At 34.1% G+C, this 20584-nt stretch overlaps 1 protein-coding gene across 2 annotated transcripts; it reads right to left on the bottom strand.

The window, feature by feature from the left end:
• Window positions 1-20276, bottom strand: LOC130052484 (uncharacterized). Of its 2 annotated transcripts, XM_056157593.1 has the most exons (5): window positions 19788-20273; window positions 10488-10814; window positions 7642-7872; window positions 1538-1613; window positions 1-1399 (listed from the first exon to the last, which is right to left on the bottom strand). In XM_056157593.1, the coding sequence occupies exons 1-5, from the start codon at window positions 19846-19848 to the stop codon at window positions 1363-1365; spliced, it is 732 nt and encodes a 243-aa protein (XP_056013568.1). In that variant the 5' UTR covers window positions 19849-20273; the 3' UTR covers window positions 1-1362. The 2 variants fall into 2 exon arrangements, with proteins under 2 accessions (XP_056013568.1, XP_056013569.1); XM_056157594.1 differs by having other exon boundaries at window positions 1-1613; window positions 7613-7872; window positions 19788-20276.
• Between the last annotated feature and the right edge of the window lie 308 nt (window positions 20277-20584).

The raw sequence follows: 20584 nt of genomic DNA, 5'->3' as shown, positions 1-20584 counted from the left end.
TAGAAGAGTTGATTTATAATTGTAAAATGAGTGAGGGCTACACATAACAAAATAAAGCAAACACACGCCACATATGATAGATGTAGGAACCAATTTTCCCGACAATAGTAAAACAGGAAATATGCGTCATAGTTGAAAAGTATGACCCTGTGTGAAAATGATTTTCCTGAAGTAAAACATTTTTTTAATTATGAACTTGTATACATTAAACCAGATTTAAAGGGAAAATCACAATTACATGTAGCAAAACTAGATAGTTAGTGGTCTATCATCTATAAACCATTTTCATGCATAAACATAACATGCACCGGGAGAAAATTGTACAACACTTTTACAATGTGTTAATTGATGATGAATCATTAATGTGTGTATGTTTATACCACTTAGTACTTCACATTCACCACAGTCGCTTATCAATAAACCCTTTTCATGCATAAATATAGCGACACTGAAACAGGATGAATGTGTTCTACAAGCAAACTTTTCAAATGGTTGGAGAATGTAGTCGGATCTAAAACTTCATATGAAACCATGTTTGAAGTTTGAGAAATGCGATGGATTCCTGATTGTCTTATTTTTAAAGTATTGGTTTCAGGTTTTTCTCCATAGCACTCAATAATTAATCAATGTTCTTTACATCCACAAACACATATATAGCATAATTTTTTGATATAATTAAATCATGGAAGACAAATAATTTGGACAAAATGGGAGAGTTTTTAAATAAAAATAGTTTAAATCAAAGCTGTATTTGATTTTGAACAGCAGTACAGAAATATTTTTAGATATGTTTGGTATTTCATGATCATCATCATCACAATCATTATCATTGTTGTCAACATTAGCATTATAGTGATCATCGTTGTCATCTCATCATCATCTTTTCAGTATGATGAATCGTTACTAATGTACCTTCTGTCCAGTAACGTACTTGTATTCTCTACATAAAGTAGTCATATTTCACACATATCAATGACACAAATGAAACACAATATTTCGAGTACAGCGTTAAAACTACACCCTCCTCTATGCTTTGGCTTCCTTGTTAATTTGTGCATAAACAATTTGTCATTGAGATCGTCAGACAAACTCTGACTCTCGGCGGAAACAGTGACGGTATTAGATTGGTTGTTAACTATGCTTCCATGTAAACGTTTGTTTGGTTTAGCATAAACATCGTTGGTGTCGTCCTTTGTCACTTTTTCCACCTCTTCCGTCTGTCTTGTGGATCAAGGATCTGGCCGTTGGTCATCTACTGTGGAATATTCAACCTCATCAAATGGCAGGTTTGAATGATATAAAGGATTATCCGGAAGTTCATCAAGATATCCTGTATTGTTAGGGTTATATGCGGCAGAATATTTATCTACTTTTCCGTCTGTTTTTTAAATGTTTCCTTCTTCAAAAAAATAAATAAATAAAACATTGATATTAGTAAAAGCAATATTGTATGTGAATTTACAACGATATGGATGAAGTAAAATAAAAGAAATAAAAATAAAAAAAGCGTTAATATCGGAGAGAACGAAATGTCTACTTTGTGTGACAATAAACTAAAATGCAGATGACTATGATCAAGACAACAACGAATCCTAGGACTCCAGAGATGATGTCTACAAAAGAAAGCAAATTCAAAAAATCAAACTCACAAATATGACGTTTAAAGAGTCATTATCTAATTGGTTTCTGTGTACACCATATGAATCGTTTATTTTTATATCCTGAATGATAGATATAGATCACACAAATCGTTTTAACAATTTCAAGTGGTACACTGTAAAAAATGTGTTTAGAGTTCAAACACTTTTCTAAACACTTTGCTGTCACACTTTTTGAGACATGTTTAGATCCTAAACATGTTAAATTTCTAAACACGTATGAGAAAGTGTTTAGAAATTAAACACTTGTGTGCTTAGAAATTAAATATGTCTAAACACATAAATGGAAGTGTTTAGATTCTAAACATATAAGCGTTTAACAGCTAAACACTTCACTACTACCTCCTTTTTACCTCCAGAAAAAAATACTCTTGTAAATTTTGGTGCAAACAGAAGCTTATACATTTTATTGATCAATACATATAACCATATATCAAACATTTTAAAGCATATCAGTGATATTTACTATAAAAGCCATTGAATGCTGATATATGAACACGCGTGTTCAACTTATATATCACATAGAAATTAAGGTACATGTATATAAAAATAATATTAGTGTGTCAATGTATGTGAAAAAGCATGAACATGTGTGCTCTGACAACTGACAACAGAAATTAAGGTAATACAAAGAGCAAACCGGTGTGCATTTATATGAAAAGCCATGACTTCAAACATAATATACTCTACATCCAAAGGGGGTGTGTTCCATATGTCAAAAATTATGAACAAATGTGCTCAACGTCTCACAGAAGTAAAAGTACATCTAAATGTAATGTGTTCATGTATGTAAAAAATCATAAACATATGTGCTGGACTTAATGCAAAAAAAGAGCATTGGATAGTAATGTATGTGTAATACCATAAGTTTCATGTGTCCAGCTTCACATCCCAACACATGTGCTCGACTTCGCAAAAGGTATTGTGTGAGGTATGTTTGTACTTATTTACATCTCTATGCACTGAAAGTGTGAAATATACTATAAAAAGGTTCAAGCCATTCAAAATACTTGTATATTCTCTGCTGAATTAAAATAATGGCATCTGATAAAATATAAAATTATGAAACGTATACTAGTATATTATTCTATCAATCCAATTTCCTTAAATGCACATATTTATACATTTAAAGATTTCCTTGAAACTGTGCAAAAACCAGATTTAATGAAACTTGTATAAACAAACATCACTGAGATAAAAAAAAAAATATTCTAAGGGAAACGTCATGCATGTCCTTAACTTAATACCAGGAAAACAATACAAAATATGTTGGAATCTAAATAGATATGCTAATATGCTTGCAGTAAAATTATTTCAAATCCTCAAAGATGTTCACAAATTTCAAAATAATTTTGTCTCATGACAAACTTATTTTTTTGTCTTCAATATTATAGTTGGAGGAATCCAAGAAGTTGAAATTGTTTTGGGCAGGCCAAGTCTCAAACACAGTAACAAAAATGAGCAATGACAATGCCTCTTAATAAAATCTGTTGGGAGCTTCCATTTTTATGTCTCCTGCAAGAAGTAGATATATGCATTGCATATTCCTTTGTCCCCAGTGAAAAGCTATTCTTGGTGGTTTGTCATTCTTTGAAGTTACTCCCTTGAATTCACTCAGCTGCAAATTAATTGAAATATAGCTTAGAATATATGATATTGCTATATCAATCTTTGAAATGTCATAAACTCAAAATTTTAAATTGGAATATTTAAAAAAAAAATTCAACATCAGGGCATGATTACTCATATCAATATGTAAGCAATAATGTGGCCCTTGGGCCTCTGGTTCTTTATTGCAACACAAATTTTAAGATAAATATGTTTACATTATTCTTCAACTTAGTGTACGTAATTATATATATATATATATATATATATATATATATATATATATATATATATATCACCTTAACAATGACAATGACCTGGCGGTTCTGTTTTCCCTTCAAGTTGAATTTGAGTTAAATCCACTCCGCCGAAAATCCAACCACAGCTATGTCTGACATCCTATGCGAAAAGAAAGTGGTGCATTTGTTACCCTCATTGAAAAATATTTCTATAGTGGCATGTTTTCACCTCAAAATAGGAATTAGTAATATATATCTATAGCTCGTTACTTTTAGGTCAATCATTCAATATCATTCTACATGTACTTAAAATATACATTCTATTGACATGGTACTGTACCTTCAAAATTCCGCTGTGCCTCTTCACTTATGGAAATTATCCCAATCTTCTTTAACCAATCTTGGACATCATGTCCAGAATATGATTCTCTTACATTACAGGGCTGTGACATTTTTCTGCAAAAAGTAAGTCATTAAGTGTTCACTGTTCTGTATTCTTTGAAACTGTTCACTGTTCTCAATCTCAATTCTGTATCAAATTCAAACCATGTTTACGATCAATCTCTCACCAGAGGGCGTTACGCTACGCTCCACAACACCTCTGTTATCATCTAATTTACAAGAATTTTGTAAAACAGGGCGTCTTTGAAAATAAAATAAATCTGCATCATTTTCATAATAAAACATACATTATGAGTTAAAAACACATTGGTAGGTATTGAAACGCTGTATTACGTTAGTGCAACCTCCATATTTATAGAACTATTTTGTCTTGTCAAATGTATTATTTCACTTTCACTTCGTAACTATGGACTCTACATTAAAAAAAAAACTAGCGAGATTATAATGATGAAAATCTGACATTGCACAAAGAACAGAAACGTGCCTTTCTGTTGGAGTCAAAGACGTCATTTTGTCCGTGCGAGATCATGTGGTTAGCCGAACTATTTATCAGACGATAACAGAGGTGAAGGTGAAGCTTGCGTGGCGCGCCCTCTGGTGAGAGAATGGTTTACGATATATTTGATATTTTGATTCTCGATCCCGAATGATAAAATGTAATACCGATCTCGACTTTGAACCTGAGTGTATAGCGTAAACTAAATACAGTGGAGCCTCGGTAATCCGGGCGCCGTTAATCCGGACGCTTCACCTTCCGGACGATTTTTCTAGGGAACGGAATTTTTATACATTATTTTGCATCACTAATCCGGAAATTCGCGTTCCGGATCCGGACGGTCACTTTTTACTACAAAACGTTATAATGCATTGAAAATTGTACCGTTAATCCGGACGGTAATTTTGTTTAGGGAAGGTCTTTGTCGGTCAATTTTAGCAAGGCGTAAATTATAAAGAAAACAAGCCAAAGTGTCTAATTGAAGCGATTACCTGTACCCTGTCAACACCTCCCTATGATTAGGTGGTGTGTAATGATATGTCAATTAGATACATGTAGCACGTGCCGATCGAGACATTGTATTTCCAATTTTCGCACATAAGATCTTTATTGCGTGTAGTGTTGGATTTTGTATATAAATCTGTAACATATTATTTTATAGTCTTGATCAATAGCCTAATAGTATTAATAAATTAAACATCATGCCGTAATGATAATTTTGTTAACTGCTACATGTGCTACACATATCAATTGTACTGATTCGTAAATTGATTATCGGCTTATGCAAATCTAAAGAGTGTAGATTATACTTCTAGATTCTGGATTTTATACTGTTGATTGGCTTGAAATATACATGTATGTTCATGCACATGTATATGTAGTAAATTTTTAACGTTTATAATGTCACGCATGTAGAATGTACCTGTGTACGATTGATTCTTGTTACGATGTTGTAGAGCTTTATTGCTTTCGAATTTTTAAACTCTGGGTAGAAGTGAGAAAATTACCATTTTAAGGAAAATGACAATTAAATTCTGAATGTACCCGTAATGTTAAGTTTCACCCGAGTTTTATTCCGTTATTATCGCATCATGAAAATAATAGGTGTGCGTGGCAAGATCAAAGCAGAAGTAGGTCTTGATATTACGAGCTTAAATGATTTTTGCTCTCCCGATATTGTCTTGGATAATTATAGAATAAGAAATATAAACTCTGACAGATGGAATTTTGGTTAAAGAATGTTGTCAACTGACATGATAATCACGAAATTCTTATATCAACTTTGGACGATGAAGATTGTTTTAACAGACCGCCGAACCCGTGAATCGTGACATATGGAAATTACCGGCCTCTTTAAGAAGTAAAAGTGTGATGAAATGTTTGAAGTGTAAATGATTATGTTAGTTACTTTACTAATGATTCATTTACTTATAGTTACATAAAGTGCTTCATTATTTGTTTTAGTGCATACAGTACATAGTTTTGTATATTTATTTGTAGGGGTCATATATATATGTACAATGTAAGCACAGGCAAATACACTGAACACGTATTCAATTTTAGTGCTTTGAAATACATGTAAAAGTTAACATCATCATAATTTATTTACTAATGCAAATGGTCAAATCCAATGATAGAATGTGTTTAATTCACTATGCATCAAAAAAAGTAGGCATATATTGGTTACTTATGTAAAGATAGAAAATATGCGATTCAATCATCCGGACGCTTCATTTATCCGGACGATTTTGCTGGGAACCAAAGTGTCCGGATTAACGAGGCTCCACTGTATATTAACATACTGAATATTAATGTTATATACAAGGATTTTTATAAGCATCCAAATTGCAAATTCGTCATTCTTTGTAAATAATTCAATTCAAAATATATGTTTTTGTTGTGTCCACCAATTGGCGGCAGGAGAAGAGCCTAAGCTCAAGTTTTTTAACATAAGGAGATTGTCAAACATTCAAAACAGAATCATCAAGTATTTGGAGGAAACATATATCTCCTGTAGAATTTCATTATCAATACAGCATTTAAAACTGTGAGAGGTATACATAAAAACACTTGCCTAGATCGTCAACACTGGTCCACCATGAGCAGTCTGATCTGATCATTTCCTTTGTCTCTTATCTTTACGGCGAGAAAACGGCGCGCAACGTAAACGTAGCTTAAACGTGTTTAGATATTATACATGTCATGTTATATGCGTTTACGAATTAAACACATATCTAAAGACGTTTAGTGCTAAACACGTCTTTTGTGTGTTTAAAATCTAAGCACATTTTTTTTACAGTGTATCCAACATGCCTTACAAAAGAAAACCCCAAAAAACAAACAACCACTAAGGTATTGCATGTAGTATGTAATGGTTATTGTCTAGTATCCGAGTAATATTCATATTATCAAAGAGATGGGCGGTCCAAGTGGGAGAAGGGCCGCCCATCTCTTTGATAATGTGAATTTTACAAGGATGCTAGAAGATGGCGTGTCACATATTGCGAAAGCTTCTCATTTTACCTTTATTAAACCATGCATTTAATAAGTAGGGGTAGATTATCATATACCATCGTCTGATGATGCATGTTGCATATAGATACGCTTTACCCGCAAAACAGCGAAAGTAACTTCACGAAAACTCTTTATAAAATGAGAGAGAGAGAGAGAGAGAGAGAGAGAGAGAGAGAGAGGGTACTATTTAACAATTATGACTGTGAAAAAACTGTCGCAGGTATGCGTATGTCTAAATACCTGTTACAACCGTCTGTTTCAACTCCCCAGACATCGATCAGCGCATGCTTTACCTGTGAAACTACAAAAGTAACTTCACGAAAACGGATTATCCCTCACAAATTACATATTTTCTTTGTAAGTTAATTTTCTGATTTGTTTGAAGTTATATAAGAAATGTACTTATTAAGATTTGGAATATATGCTTTTCTAATGTGTATTTCTGATTTTAGTACTGCCCATGCGATAACAAGTTGAGAGGACCTCGTATTATCGCATATGTGATAACAAGACTGTTGAAAATAACCAGATACAATTCCTGAACATCAAACGAGAATCACCACAAATATATGACAACATTAGTAGTACCATAAATACTAATACTATATGAATGGTGCATTAAAGGAAATGATTCGTCAAATCAATGGTAAAAACCTTTCCAAGTTGTATATATACAAAATTCTTAAATATGTAACTATACAAAGCGTCGTGTCTATTCACACACAGGTGAGATCCGAATCTTTGTTTGAAGGTTGGCTATCCACTGGAATAGGTATTGAGGAGACGTCATCTGTTGTACTCGCAAAGGTGTGTTCCGTACTAAAGGAGAAACCAGATGCTGTACTCAGAGAATATTGATCTTTGCCAGAAGTCCATGTACTTCCCTCCGTTGTGGTTATTGACAATGATGTTTTATTTCCACACGTAACGGAAATTATATCATTGGATTTGTTCACTGAAGGAGAAAATATTCAGAATGTAAGGTATGCGCGATGCACATTGAAATTCTATAACAAGTTTGATAATACATGTATGAGAGAAAATTGTTAGGTTGTTCGATTTTTTCAAAGTAAAATGTAAGTCAGTTTATAGATAAACGTCAATACTTCATTTTAATCTTAAAAGTACATATTAAAATGGATATTCTGATAAGTTGAGTTATGTTTGCAAATAATGTATGTGTCCTTGCAGCGCAGTGCCATACATGAATAGACTTTTATCATTTTCACTATAAAATTCATTGAAAACAGTCTTATTTCAAAATATTATCTAACCTCAATCTATCGTAACTTTTACACCATTAGCAAGACAAATATCTGCAGTTCCTGGTCTTAGTGAGACAGCAACTATACGTATTATATGACCGTAAGAACTTCACACGCAAGCTTTTTATTTCAGTCTTATAAAGTATTATGTAAGGAAATTGTGATGTTATAGTTTCATTACTTGTATTTCTCCAATTGTTAGTCAAAGTTGTCAAATTTTATGTTGAAATGTTTTGTAAGAAATGCTTTAAATTTCATATAAATTGGAGCACAAATTAGTTTAGAATTTTTCAAACAAAGGATATTTTCAATGAAATACACAGCGTAAAACATGTATGACACTACTCTGAATTTTAGTGGGATTTAAATTCTAGCGACTTTAGCGGTAAAGCAAGAAAACTGATGTCAAATTGCACTAAAATCTGAATTTCTCTATCCATAACCATACACAGAAGAAGTGCGAAATCATGTTTACTCCAAATAGGGGGATTAGACCCGAATGTTAATTAAAATATGTTATTCCCTAAATTTCATACACGTTGAATATAATGCATTTTTATATATCTCACCGCTGGCGTGTCCAGGGATCCGTGTTTACCAAACTATATATTTTGTATTGCTTATAGGAGTTATGAGATTGATCATTGTTCGTTATCTTCGCCTTTCATAGCTATAGGTTTCCACAAGTCAGTGTATTTCGAAAAGTAAAAAGGTACAAAGACAGCAAAACACTCTAAGAGCACGTTCCTTCTAATGTCGTATATGGACCGGTAATTTTGGCATGAGGGACTTTAGTACATCTATATAAGTAGCGTAATTTGAAATTTTGGCGATTTATTTATTACTTTTTGCTTTTAACTGCTATTATTTCTATTTTTTTTAACTATTCCAATTTGCTAAAACTACACGTATACATGTATGATTGATACATTCTTTTTATTTAGTGAGCTATTCGTGATTTATGTATGTGGAAAATGAAAACCACTTGGCATCAATGGTCATTTATTCTAAATGTGTTTGTCATAATGAAAAGGTGACGATAACGAACAGTCATCAATCTCATAACTCCTGTAAAGAAAGCAAACTTAAGATTTGGGCATACATGGATCCCCAGACACACCAGGGATGGGAGTAAACATCCTCTGTCGACCGGTCACACCCACCATGAGCCCTATATCTTGGTAAGGTAAACGAAATAATCCGCAGTCAAATTCAATGTATAATGACACGTTTTATTGGCAAACTAGATCGTTATAACTGCAATAGAATTTACAGAAATGCTGACTTTAAACGAGACTATAGACGCTCTTGTAATATCATCTTTTTATAAGCATCCTACATCGATTTAAAAACTGATCAGACGCAGAACAAGCTCTAGGGCATCAAATCAAATGAGAAACAAGAACACCTAACGCAGGCAACAATGAAATACTACTAGATACATTTTCACTTTGAATATTTTGGCCAATTAAGTACCCAGTAAAAGACACAAAATGGTAAAATCGACAGATATACATGTAAATGGACAATGCTTTGAAAATATTGATAAATATGTAGTGACCACGTCTTAGGAAACAACTCACTTAGATGTACCCAGTAGGATAAAAGGACGACAAGTCATCCAAAACAATATGGAAGGGAACCGTCGAGAGATATAGGAGACTAATCTAGGGATGGTGTGTAACTTTGTGTGTACGGGTGGTGCGTGCGGTGCGTGCGTGCGTGTGTGGTGTGTGTGTGAGAGATAAAAAGGTTCAAGACAGAGGTGTGTGGAAATACCTTGTTCTTGTCCTATCTGCTTCTGGGTGAAGCTATAACTAGGTAGGTAAGTAATCTATTCATATTTGATTTGTTGGTTTGAAGCTTTTTAAGTCATATTAAAAAAAATCACCCAAGTAGAGATGTTAAGGGACAATGTCAAAAACTGTTGATTAAGTATCAAGAAATAAATGCAAATAGCTTAACATGAATACATGTAGGCCCGTGATGCATAATGATTTTGAACAAATGGATAAATTTGGGCACTTGATATATGCTTTATAGAGGTGTCCTCAGGAACATCTCTATCTTGAGTTAATTTTATTTCAATGAGAATTTCAAAGGAGAAATATATGAACAACATTTAATACGGTATGCAGGGAAATATAGATTCATTTATCTTATATTTGTTTCTAAATCAGACCAAGGTTTGAGACGTCTGCTATGTACATTTTATCATCGTAATACCAAAATGCGAAAGTTCTGAGTAAATGGCAATGAATCGCACATTTAATGTGCCTATACCAACAAATATTACTTTACAAACCTTGAAAAATTATAATTTCCCGATAAAGCTTTACAGCAGTAGAGTTAACTGTTTTCGATAACATGTAAAGTGTAGTGGTAGGCGTTACATTGAACACAAAGGACGTTCCTCTGCCACACGGCATTGTGGACGTTGTATTCGGATCAGAAATGTTCACTTTCATATGGCAGCTGGACTTGTTTGTAGTAGAAGTAAACCTCAAAACTCCAGTGAATGCTGGCTCTACTATACATACACCATTCCAGTCTGCATCGCATGGCTTGTACTGTACATTGATGACGTTTCCACTGACTGTCTCCCCATCACAAGGTGAAACAATGCTTACAACTACAAAAGAAGGCAGATATACATGCATTCAAAAATGTTACATTTCCCCTTGATATTATCAGTATGAATATTCATGTTAATAAGAAATTATACTTTTCTTTCATGAACAGATTCTAATTGTGTACAAGAATTCTTCTCTCCTTATCATTCACCATCGACAAAAATTATCTTCCCCCGGACTAAAATGTTGCTTTTTCATTGGTTTAATTGTACCACGGTAATACGGTTTATACAGGTATCACTGCCCTGTAGGTAATATTCGGCAATGTGGGTGGATCAAAACCGAATGTCAAGAAATAGGAATCGTGTCTCTATTATTTCTATTTTATAAATCATATTTATCTCTGTCGAGGGATTCATCAGTTGTAATGGAAAATTGGATTTTTAAATTGGAGTAACGGCTCTGTGTCGGACATTATGTTTGCTGTATCTGCTTAAAAAAAAAAACCAAAAAAAAAACATTGTCGGAAATCACTCAAACATCTGAATGAAAGGTGAAGATAATGATCAGTGATCATTCTCATAACCCCCCAAAAAGAATACAAAATTAAGAGTCGGGCAAATATGGATCCATGGATACACTAGAGGTTGGATCAGATCCCTAGGAGGAGTTTAACACTCAATGTTGACCGGTCACACTCGCCGTGAGACCAAAATCTTGATCAGGTAAACGGAGTTAAATCAGTGTGCCAAGAGCGGTCTAACAATTGGCATGAAACACGTCAGACAGCACTGGACCAAAGGACAGGTTGTAATAGCAAACTAGATCGTTATAACGACCCTGTAATTTGTAAACTCCTGACTTTAAATGAAACTGTTGAAACCCCTGTAATATCAGATTGTTTGTCTGTAGCATATTCCGATTTAAGAACTGATCATATGTAGAACAATCTTTTGCATATCGAATCAACTGGAAGATATAAACACTATATACAGGTGATAATAGAGTATTGCTACATAAATATGGGGAGTTGCCGATGGACAAGCTGAAATCATCCCGTTTTTAAAAAGTTGAGTTGTTACATGTAGTTTGCCGTTAATATTTATTCTCAATAAGATATCGAAGTACGTAGCAGATGTGGAGGACTTTGTGGTGGGTTTTTTTTTCGAGTTCACTGTTACATGTGTGCAGTGATGTTTTATTTCAATGCCTAATATTTCGCAATGTGTCAACGAAGAGACCTATTTGTCGCAACACTCACCTCAGTCATCATTTTGGTTTTAGTGTCACCCTCCTCAGGCGATATATTGGTTTTAGTGTCACCCTCCTCAGGCGATATATTGGTTTTAGAGTCACCCTCCTCGGGCGATATATTAGTTTTAAAATCACCCTTCACTGGCGATATATTAGTTTTAGAGTCACCCTCCTCGGGCGACATATTGGTTTTGGAACCGTAACACCGATAATCGTGTTATCAGTCAAAAGATTGGTCTGCTAATAGAAGCTCATACTGACTAGAATAATTTGGCAAGTTGCACTTTACTGAATTGTTATCCTAAGAGATATTTTCTGCTAATATTAAAGGAATCAGCAACGTACCAAATGGTTGGTTCACCCAAAATACTATGTACGATAATAGGGGATTTTCAAGTTCTTCATGTCCTTGTTTATTATGCATTTAGTCACTATCACGTCATATTTTTAGGCATAGTCATTTCCAGTTTATTGTCGTTAACGTAAATACACAGATGTATAGCCTAATACAATGGACGTTGAATTTTTGCAAGCATCGAGATGAGGAAAGTTTTGTTATAAATAAGTGTTTTTTGTTCCTTTTAGTGTAAAAGTAACCTACAAAGTCTATGTAAGATAGCGATTGTAATCTACAAAGTCTATGTAAGCTAGCGATTGTAATTTACACAGTCTATATCAGCTAGCTATTGTAATCTACACAATCTATATAAGCTAGCGATTGTAATCTACACAGTTTATTTAAGCTAGCGATTGTAATCTACAAACTCTATGTAAGCTAGCGATTGTATCTACAAAGTCTATGTAAGCTAGTGATTGTAATCTACAAAGCCTATGTAAGCTAGTGATTGTAATCTACAAAGTCTATGTAAGCTAGTGATTGTAATCTACAAAGTCTATGTAAGCTAGTGATTCTAATCTACAAAGCCTATGTAAGCTAGTGATTGTAATCTACAAAGTATATGTAACCTAGTGATTGTAATCTACAAAGTCTATGTAAGCTAGCGATTGTAATCAACAAAGTCTATGTAAGCTAGCGATTGTAATCTACAAAGTCTATGTAAGCTAGCGATTGTAATTTACACAGTCTAAATAAGCTAGCTATTGTAATCTACACAGTCTATATAAGCTAGCGATTGTAATCTACACAGTCTATGTAAGCTAGCGATTGTAATCTACAAAGCCTATCTAAGCTAGCGATTGTAATTTACACAGTCTATGTAAGCTAGCGATTGTAATCTACAAACTCAATGTAAGTTAGCAATTGTAATCTACAAAGTCTCTGTAAGCTAGTGATTGCAATCTACATAGTCTATGTAAGCTAGCGATTGTAATCTACACAGTCTATGTAAGCTAGCGATTGTAATCTACAAAGTCTTTGTAAGATAGCGATTGTAATCTACAAAGTCTATTTAAACTAGCGATTGTAATCTACAAAGCCTATGTAAGCTAGCGATTGTAATCTACATAGTCTGTGTAAGCTAGCGATTGTAATCTACACAGTCTATGTAAGCTAGCGATTGTAATCTACAAAGTCTATGTAAGCTAGCGATTGTAATCTACACAGTTTATGCAAGATAGCGATTGTAATCTACACAGTCTTTGTAAGCTAGCGATTGTAATCAACACAGTCTATGTAAGCTAGCGATTGTAATCTACACAGTCTATGTAAGATAGCGATTGTAATCTACACAGTCTATGTCAGCTAGCCATTGTAATCTACAAAGTCTCTGTAAGCTAGCAATGGTAATCTACACAGTCTATGTAAGCTAACGATTGTAATCTACACAGTCTATGTAAGCTAGCGATTGTAATCTACAAAGTCTATCTAAGCTAGCGATTGAAATCTACACAGTCTATGTAAGATAGCGATTGTAATCTACAAAGTCTATTTAAGGTAGCGATTGTAATCTACACAGTCTATGTAAGCTAGCGATTGTAATCTACAAAGTCTATGTAAGCTAGCGATTGTAATCTACACAGTCTCTGTTAGCTAGCGATTGTAATGTACAAACTCTATGTAAGGTAGCGATTGTAATCTACAAAGTCTATGTAAGCTAGCGATTGTAATCTACACAGTCTATGTAAGCTAGCGATTGTAACATACACAGTCTATGTAAGCTAGCGATTGTAATCTACACAGTCTATGTAAGTTAGCGATTGTAATCTACACAGTCTATGTAAGATAGCTATTGTAATTTACAAACTCTATCTAAGTTAGCGATTGTTATCTACAAAGTCTCTGTAAGTTAGCGATTGTAATCTACACAGTTTATGTAAGTTAGTGATTGTAATCTACAAACTCTATGTAAGGTGGCGATTGTAATCTACAAAGTCTATGTAAGCTAGTGATTGTAATCTACACAGTCTATGTAAGCTAGCGATTGTAATCTACACAGTCTATCTAAGCTAGCGATTGTAGTTTACACAGTCTATGTAAGCTAACGGCTGTAATCTACAAAGTCTATGTATGCTAGCGATTGTATACATTTGGAATTCAATGTGGTGTTTGTTGCTGTAGATACATACAATTTTTTTTTATCTCAAGTTCTTGAAAGTCAATCGCCGAATGGTAAAGAAAATGATTTAATTGTCGGCAATCATCAATTAAAAATGTAGTAAAAAGCTTTTGAAAGTTATGATGTCATGATTTATTTTTACAAATATTGGGCATAATTGGAATGTACCGTAACTTTGGCATTACAAATCCGATAATGAATTGGAAATATTTTGAATATCAGTCAAATGAGCATTTTAGGTTTTGTTTGTTTTGATTCTTTTTTTTTTTTTTTTTTTTTTTTTTTTTTGTTTGTTTTTTTTGTTTTTTTTTTCATGAATTTATGATATATAGTGAAGACATCTTCTCCGACTACCACCCCCTTCCCTGAAAACGATGACATATGCCCCATTCTCCGCTTCCGCCATATCACATCCCTCCGCCACACACCAATAACGCTGGTTTCTAATTTTGGTATTAAAACCAATAAGTAATACCGAGCGAAGCAAGGCTCTAAAGGTAACACGTATGTAAAAGGAATAAGTCAAAATCAGCAAAAGAAAAAGAGATAATCTCTATATACTTTCACTGAAATTTTCGTGATCCATATGGGCGCCGCCATTTATTTTTTCATTACCTGCTTCAACAGTTATTCGTGTTTTATTTTTAATGCCAATAATAGAAGACTCTAACGTGCAATTCGTAATTTAAACACTCAATTTGTTCAAAGTGAATAATATTATTATCATTGTAACAGGTTTTAGCAAATAAATACATATAAAACTGCAATACGACGAAATAAATGAACGAGCTCATGAATTTCTTTGAATAAGAATACACGATAAAATTACGGTTACTTTTTTACCATTTTGAATTTATTGGTTAATTTTGTTTAGTTTTAACGGCCTTTTTCATTGCATACGGAATGTATTATTGTTGTTTGCTTTGAAAAAGAGAACAAAATCGAGGCTAAATTTGACGTCACAATGCACAGTTTACGTCGCCTTGCGTTTTATTTCCCGCGTTCAATGAATAGGCGGATCATGTAAAACTGTTGTCCCCATATAAACTCCTTTAATATTGAGATGTTACTGGGTGTTTAGGGCAAGGAAATTTCATTCAAAATATATATTTTTAAATGAATCATAATCTACCGTACTTAACGGAATTATGATTACCACTCGGGACACGGATCGGAGTTACGTATATGCGTCGCTCGGTCCAACGGTCACACTGTATACATATTATAAATGAACGATGTTACTTGTAGCTAAACCGGTAATAAACATGCCTAAGAAATCGCCTAATCACGTAAATTAGGTAGATTCTAAAACAAAAAATGCGCTTGGAACGGAAAAACTCGAAAATTTCCTATTCGATCACAATATAAATTGAAACTATTGATAAGCGCTTGTAAATTAATTTGCCAAACCGTGAAAAGCTTCAGTGTATAGATAACAGGGTGACATAAATTAACTCTGGACATGACAAAAGTCCGGATTTTCGCCAACTCCTACTCATCTTTATATGTAAATCATTCACTGTCAAACAGATTTAATCACTTTTAATTTTCTATTGCTAAAATGCATGTCAGAATACTTTATTAATAGACGACATGCGATTTGACGTTTACGGGTAATTTCACCCTGCTAAGTACTCGCGTTTTATAAGAAATCTGCAGTACGTGATAAAGAGTCTGCCTATTTGTATTTGGGGCTCTTACTTCCTTTTGGGATCTCCGTGGCCGAGTGGGTAGAGCATCACGCTCAAAATCACACGGCTTCTCACCTCTGTCAGCGCGGGTTCGAATCCCTCTCGCGCCGGCAAGTGAGAAAGTTTCCCAGTTTACTTTCGGAAGGTCGGTGGTCTCTTCCCAGATACATTATATCTGGGTTCTCTCCTCCACCAACAAAAACTCGGCGCCACCAGATAACTGAAAAATTGTTGAGTGTGGCGGAAAAAAACATCAATCAATCAATCTTACTTCCTTTTCTCGGAAGATGTAATATTCTTAATTGTTATCCCTGTGGATAAAACAGACGCTCTTTCACGTCAGGAAGCGAGGGCTTTTACTTCCTGTTCTCGGAAGATATAGAGGATATCTGCATTGCTTGTTTCGATATTTGGTTTATCCAACGAGTTGATATGGTGTATTTATTCGCGAGGCTTGCCGAGCGAATAAATACACCATATCAGCTTGTTGGATAAACCAAAATATCAAAATACGCAACTATAGATGTTCTATTTATCCCATGCGTCTTCTTTTCGCTTAACTTTAAGATGATCCCCAGTATGGTAGAAACAGCTGATTGAATTTGTTTTGAATCTGTGGCTCATGCGTCGTACTTATTAATCTTCCTTACGCGGGAAAAAAAAAACCAGTGCGCTTATAATCGATTCATGTATATTACAAAGGGCAGTTTTATAAAAGAAACCATGAAAATTGTTTTTAGAAGGGATATACTTTATGATTAATAATGATCTTGCTATTCCAACAAAATAACAACTATTGACCGAGTATTTATTTTTTGACGTAAAAGTAAAGGTAAAAGTAAAAAAGCAAAAGTAAAACAGGTAAAAGTTTGATGTCGCCGTCTTTTTGAAATAAACATGTGTAACAACGATCATTGAAAATCGGCCTAATATTTTAATGTAGCATTATTGGAATGTTCAACAGTTTACAATGAAAAGTAGAAGTATTTGTGTATTTGGATTTTATCCACGTGGTTTCCAGTAGGCGGTTGATTCCTTGTTGATGATAATAGTGTCGACATCTCTTTGTTTTCTTATCGTAATATTTTTGAATAGTTATTGATCGAGTTGACATTTTTATGACCGGTAACTTGTATCAGATGTCAGTGGGGGCACTATCACTTTAATTTTGCTATAAAAGAAATTCTAAATAAATACAGAATAACAAGTTATACGCTTTATTTCATGCATCGATATGTATAAACACAGAAAAGATGTCATTCAAGGGGGGACAGTGTCAAAAGTAATTCGGACCGGAAGTGCTTTATCAAACAGGTGTGTCATAAAGCTAATGCTTTATCTCACTTGCAATATACACCATATGTGTAAAATAAGTAATATTCTTAATTGTTATCCCTGTGGATAAAACAGTTGTTCTTTCATGTCATGAAGCGAAGGAAATGTTTGATGAAGAAGATGATCTGTTATATTAGAATCTGATAACATACGTACAAGTACGCTCGGGAAAGTCACATAAACTATCCATGCTTAAAGTATTGCCTGGGATCACAGGGGTTTGTTACCATATAAAATATGCAACAATGCTATATTCAACATTGACATAATATCAGACTCCTGGCGCGCTCTTCTAGTACTGTCCCATATTTCGCCGAGATTCCAAATGCATTGTATCAAATTACATTACAATTTGCCTATGACAATTGAGGAATACTTTACAAACCTTATAGAATTCTGATTTGCTGACGTGATTTTACATCAGTCAAGTAGATTTTTTTTCGAGGTCACTGATAGGAACTACAATGTACATTGAACGTGACGGACATCCTATCACAACATGACTTTCTGGAAGCTGTGTTCGCAATTGACTTCCGTATAGCAAACAGTCTTAATTTTGATGGAAGCAAACTGCACACTCCTTCGAATTTAGATACACGTGTGTGTACATTTCTCTTATGTCGAATTCATCGTAGACCATATAGATGACGTATCTACGTGTAGTGTTTCTAGAACAAGTTGACATTTTTTCCTGTTCTTGCAGCTATTAAAGAAAGTAGAGCTATCCAAACATGCTACGCTTTCCTCTACCTTCGAGTTGCAGCGTGACTATCTTTAGGTGGAGCGTTTGAAATTTGACACAATATGATTGTTATTACAATGTACTAACAGCTAACTCTAATTGTGAATATTGGATTGAATAGCTCAAGCATACTGCTGTCCGCAATCATGTGATTATCCCGCAATTTTTATACCATATTAAAATGTTTGTACAATTCCCAAAGTATCGGATCCAAATACGAGGTGAAATAAATAAGGATGTATAAATCATTAAAAATGACCAACGACACAAGCAAGATGAAATTGTCAATTGAATAATGACACTTACATATTGCTCGTGCCATTATAATAATTATACATGTATATACATATATGTGTAGGCGGTGTAAAACTATAAGGTGCACGAAGCATTCTTTTGACATAGCAAAGAAATGAAGTCCAAATGAATTGCAGTCAATGTACTATATTGAATTTGATTTCAGTACTCCTTGTAAGTGTTTCTGTTGCATGCGGGGTATTGTGGAATCATTTTAATACGTGGCGACCTATATTCGTGGGTAAGTATTTTTTTCTGGTTCACGGGGACGTAATTCCGTGGATAAGAGATACGATGTCACTAGAAGAGATAAATCTACTTGGTTTGAAAACAATGATCGAGGACACGTAAATTCGTGGGCAAGAGTGACCCACGAAATCCACGAACATCAATACCCTACAAACACTGATTATCCCACATGTACCTTGACATGGTATATGTATATAGCATACATCATGGTTATTTCCTTATGTAACATTTCGCACTGTGTCTAACAACGATCTAACAGGAAAACTCAACGGTCACAACTCTCTCCAGTTCCTTTTTTCTCAAATGCCAGATTTGGAATCGGTTTTACTATCAACACCGGGTAATAGGACGCTCGCACGGGCTAGTATTATTGTAATAGGACGCTCGCACGGGCTAGTATTATTGTACTCGCACGGGCTAGTATTATTGTAATAGGATGCTCGCACGGGCGAGTATTATTCATCTTGGCAAAATTCATTCTATTGAATGGTTGCACTTGGAGGTGAGGATAATGAACAGTGATCAATCACATAACTCCTATAAGCAATACAATTTAGAGAGCTGGGCAAACACGGACCCGATATACCAGAGGTGGGATCAGGTGCTTATATTTGACATTTTACACTACCGTTATAGGAAATATATAGCTTTGCCTCTAATTCTAGTCAACACAAGACACTGCATACGATAATGCGGCCTACTACAAATCACAATATCATCATTCCGTCCACCTTTATTATTCTCCGTAGCAAACATTGATTCTGTAGCGCAAGGATTGCTGTCTGTGTCTCAATGGAGACGTAAATGTTCAACTTAAACATATTTGATGTATAGCATACCAGTGCATGACACTGTTAACTTTGAGAGGTAAAGAATGTAAAGAAAACACATTGAGAGAAATAAATAAGAATATTGAAACATGCGACGTATTAGTGTTTAATGCTTACTTACCTGCGTACAGCTTTCCAACAGCACACAAAAATACAACGCAGAGCGCTAAAAAGTCAGACATCGTTCACGAGCACACTTTCAACAGGAAGTTAATTAATGATCTCTCATGATTCAACCATTTAACATTTTCATGTTACAAATATTTACTGCAGAATAAAATGACATGATGAATAATATGTTTAGTTATTCGTTTTATATCGTATTTCGTGCTCTAACTTCCTTTTAATCGGAAGATGTAACATTCGTAAATTTTATCGCTGTAAAAGCAGGCACCCTTTCACGTCATGATACAAAGGAAATGGATGCTTGATGTAAGAAGATAACGTGATAACATACGTGCATTTTCCGGAAATTTCGTATTTGAAAAATCTCCGTGACCACAAAATATGGAGGTATATCAGTGTCACATTCAAATCTCAACATTTTGTTCTTAACTTTTCCATTTCAATATTTATATTTCTGGTTTTGATTTTAATTTTAACATTTTTTTCTACAACCTCAATTCAACATATTGATTTCTATTTTCATATTTTTTAAAGATTTTTGTGTCTGTTTATAATTTGTGAATTTTTTTTTAAGCAAATATTGATTTTAACAATTTGTTTCTGTTTATTATTCTGATTTTATATTTTTGTCTCATTTTTATTGGGTTTTTTTTTGAGGGGGGGTATTTTTTTGGGGGGGGGGGGGGGGTGGTCTGTTAATAAGTTTTATTATTGTTTCTTATCTCTTAACCGCTATTTTTAAAAGTTACAGTGTATTTCTAAAAGGTTATTGTAAAAATAATTTAGAAGTGT

This window comes from Ostrea edulis, chromosome 3 (genome assembly GCF_947568905.1).
Source record: "Ostrea edulis chromosome 3, xbOstEdul1.1, whole genome shotgun sequence".
In the NCBI taxonomy this organism is placed as follows: Eukaryota; Metazoa; Mollusca; class Bivalvia; order Ostreida; family Ostreidae; genus Ostrea; species Ostrea edulis.
This window is presented reverse-complemented; position numbering and strand designations above follow the sequence as displayed.

Bases quoted from the DNA above. Each gene is read 5' to 3' on its own strand.
- LOC130052484 (XM_056157593.1), bottom strand. From the start codon at position 19,848: ATGTCTGACTTTTTAGCGCTCTGCGTTGTATTTTTGTGTGCTGTTGGA. The intron at 7,873-10,487 runs GTTTGTAAAGTA...TTTCTCCTTCAG, and splicing joins GGAAATTATAATTTTTCAAG to TGAACAAATCCAATGATATA. The intron at 1,614-7,641 runs GTGTGTGAATAG...TTTCTTTTGTAG, and splicing joins CAAAGATTCGGATCTCACCT to ACATCATCTCTGGAGTCCTA.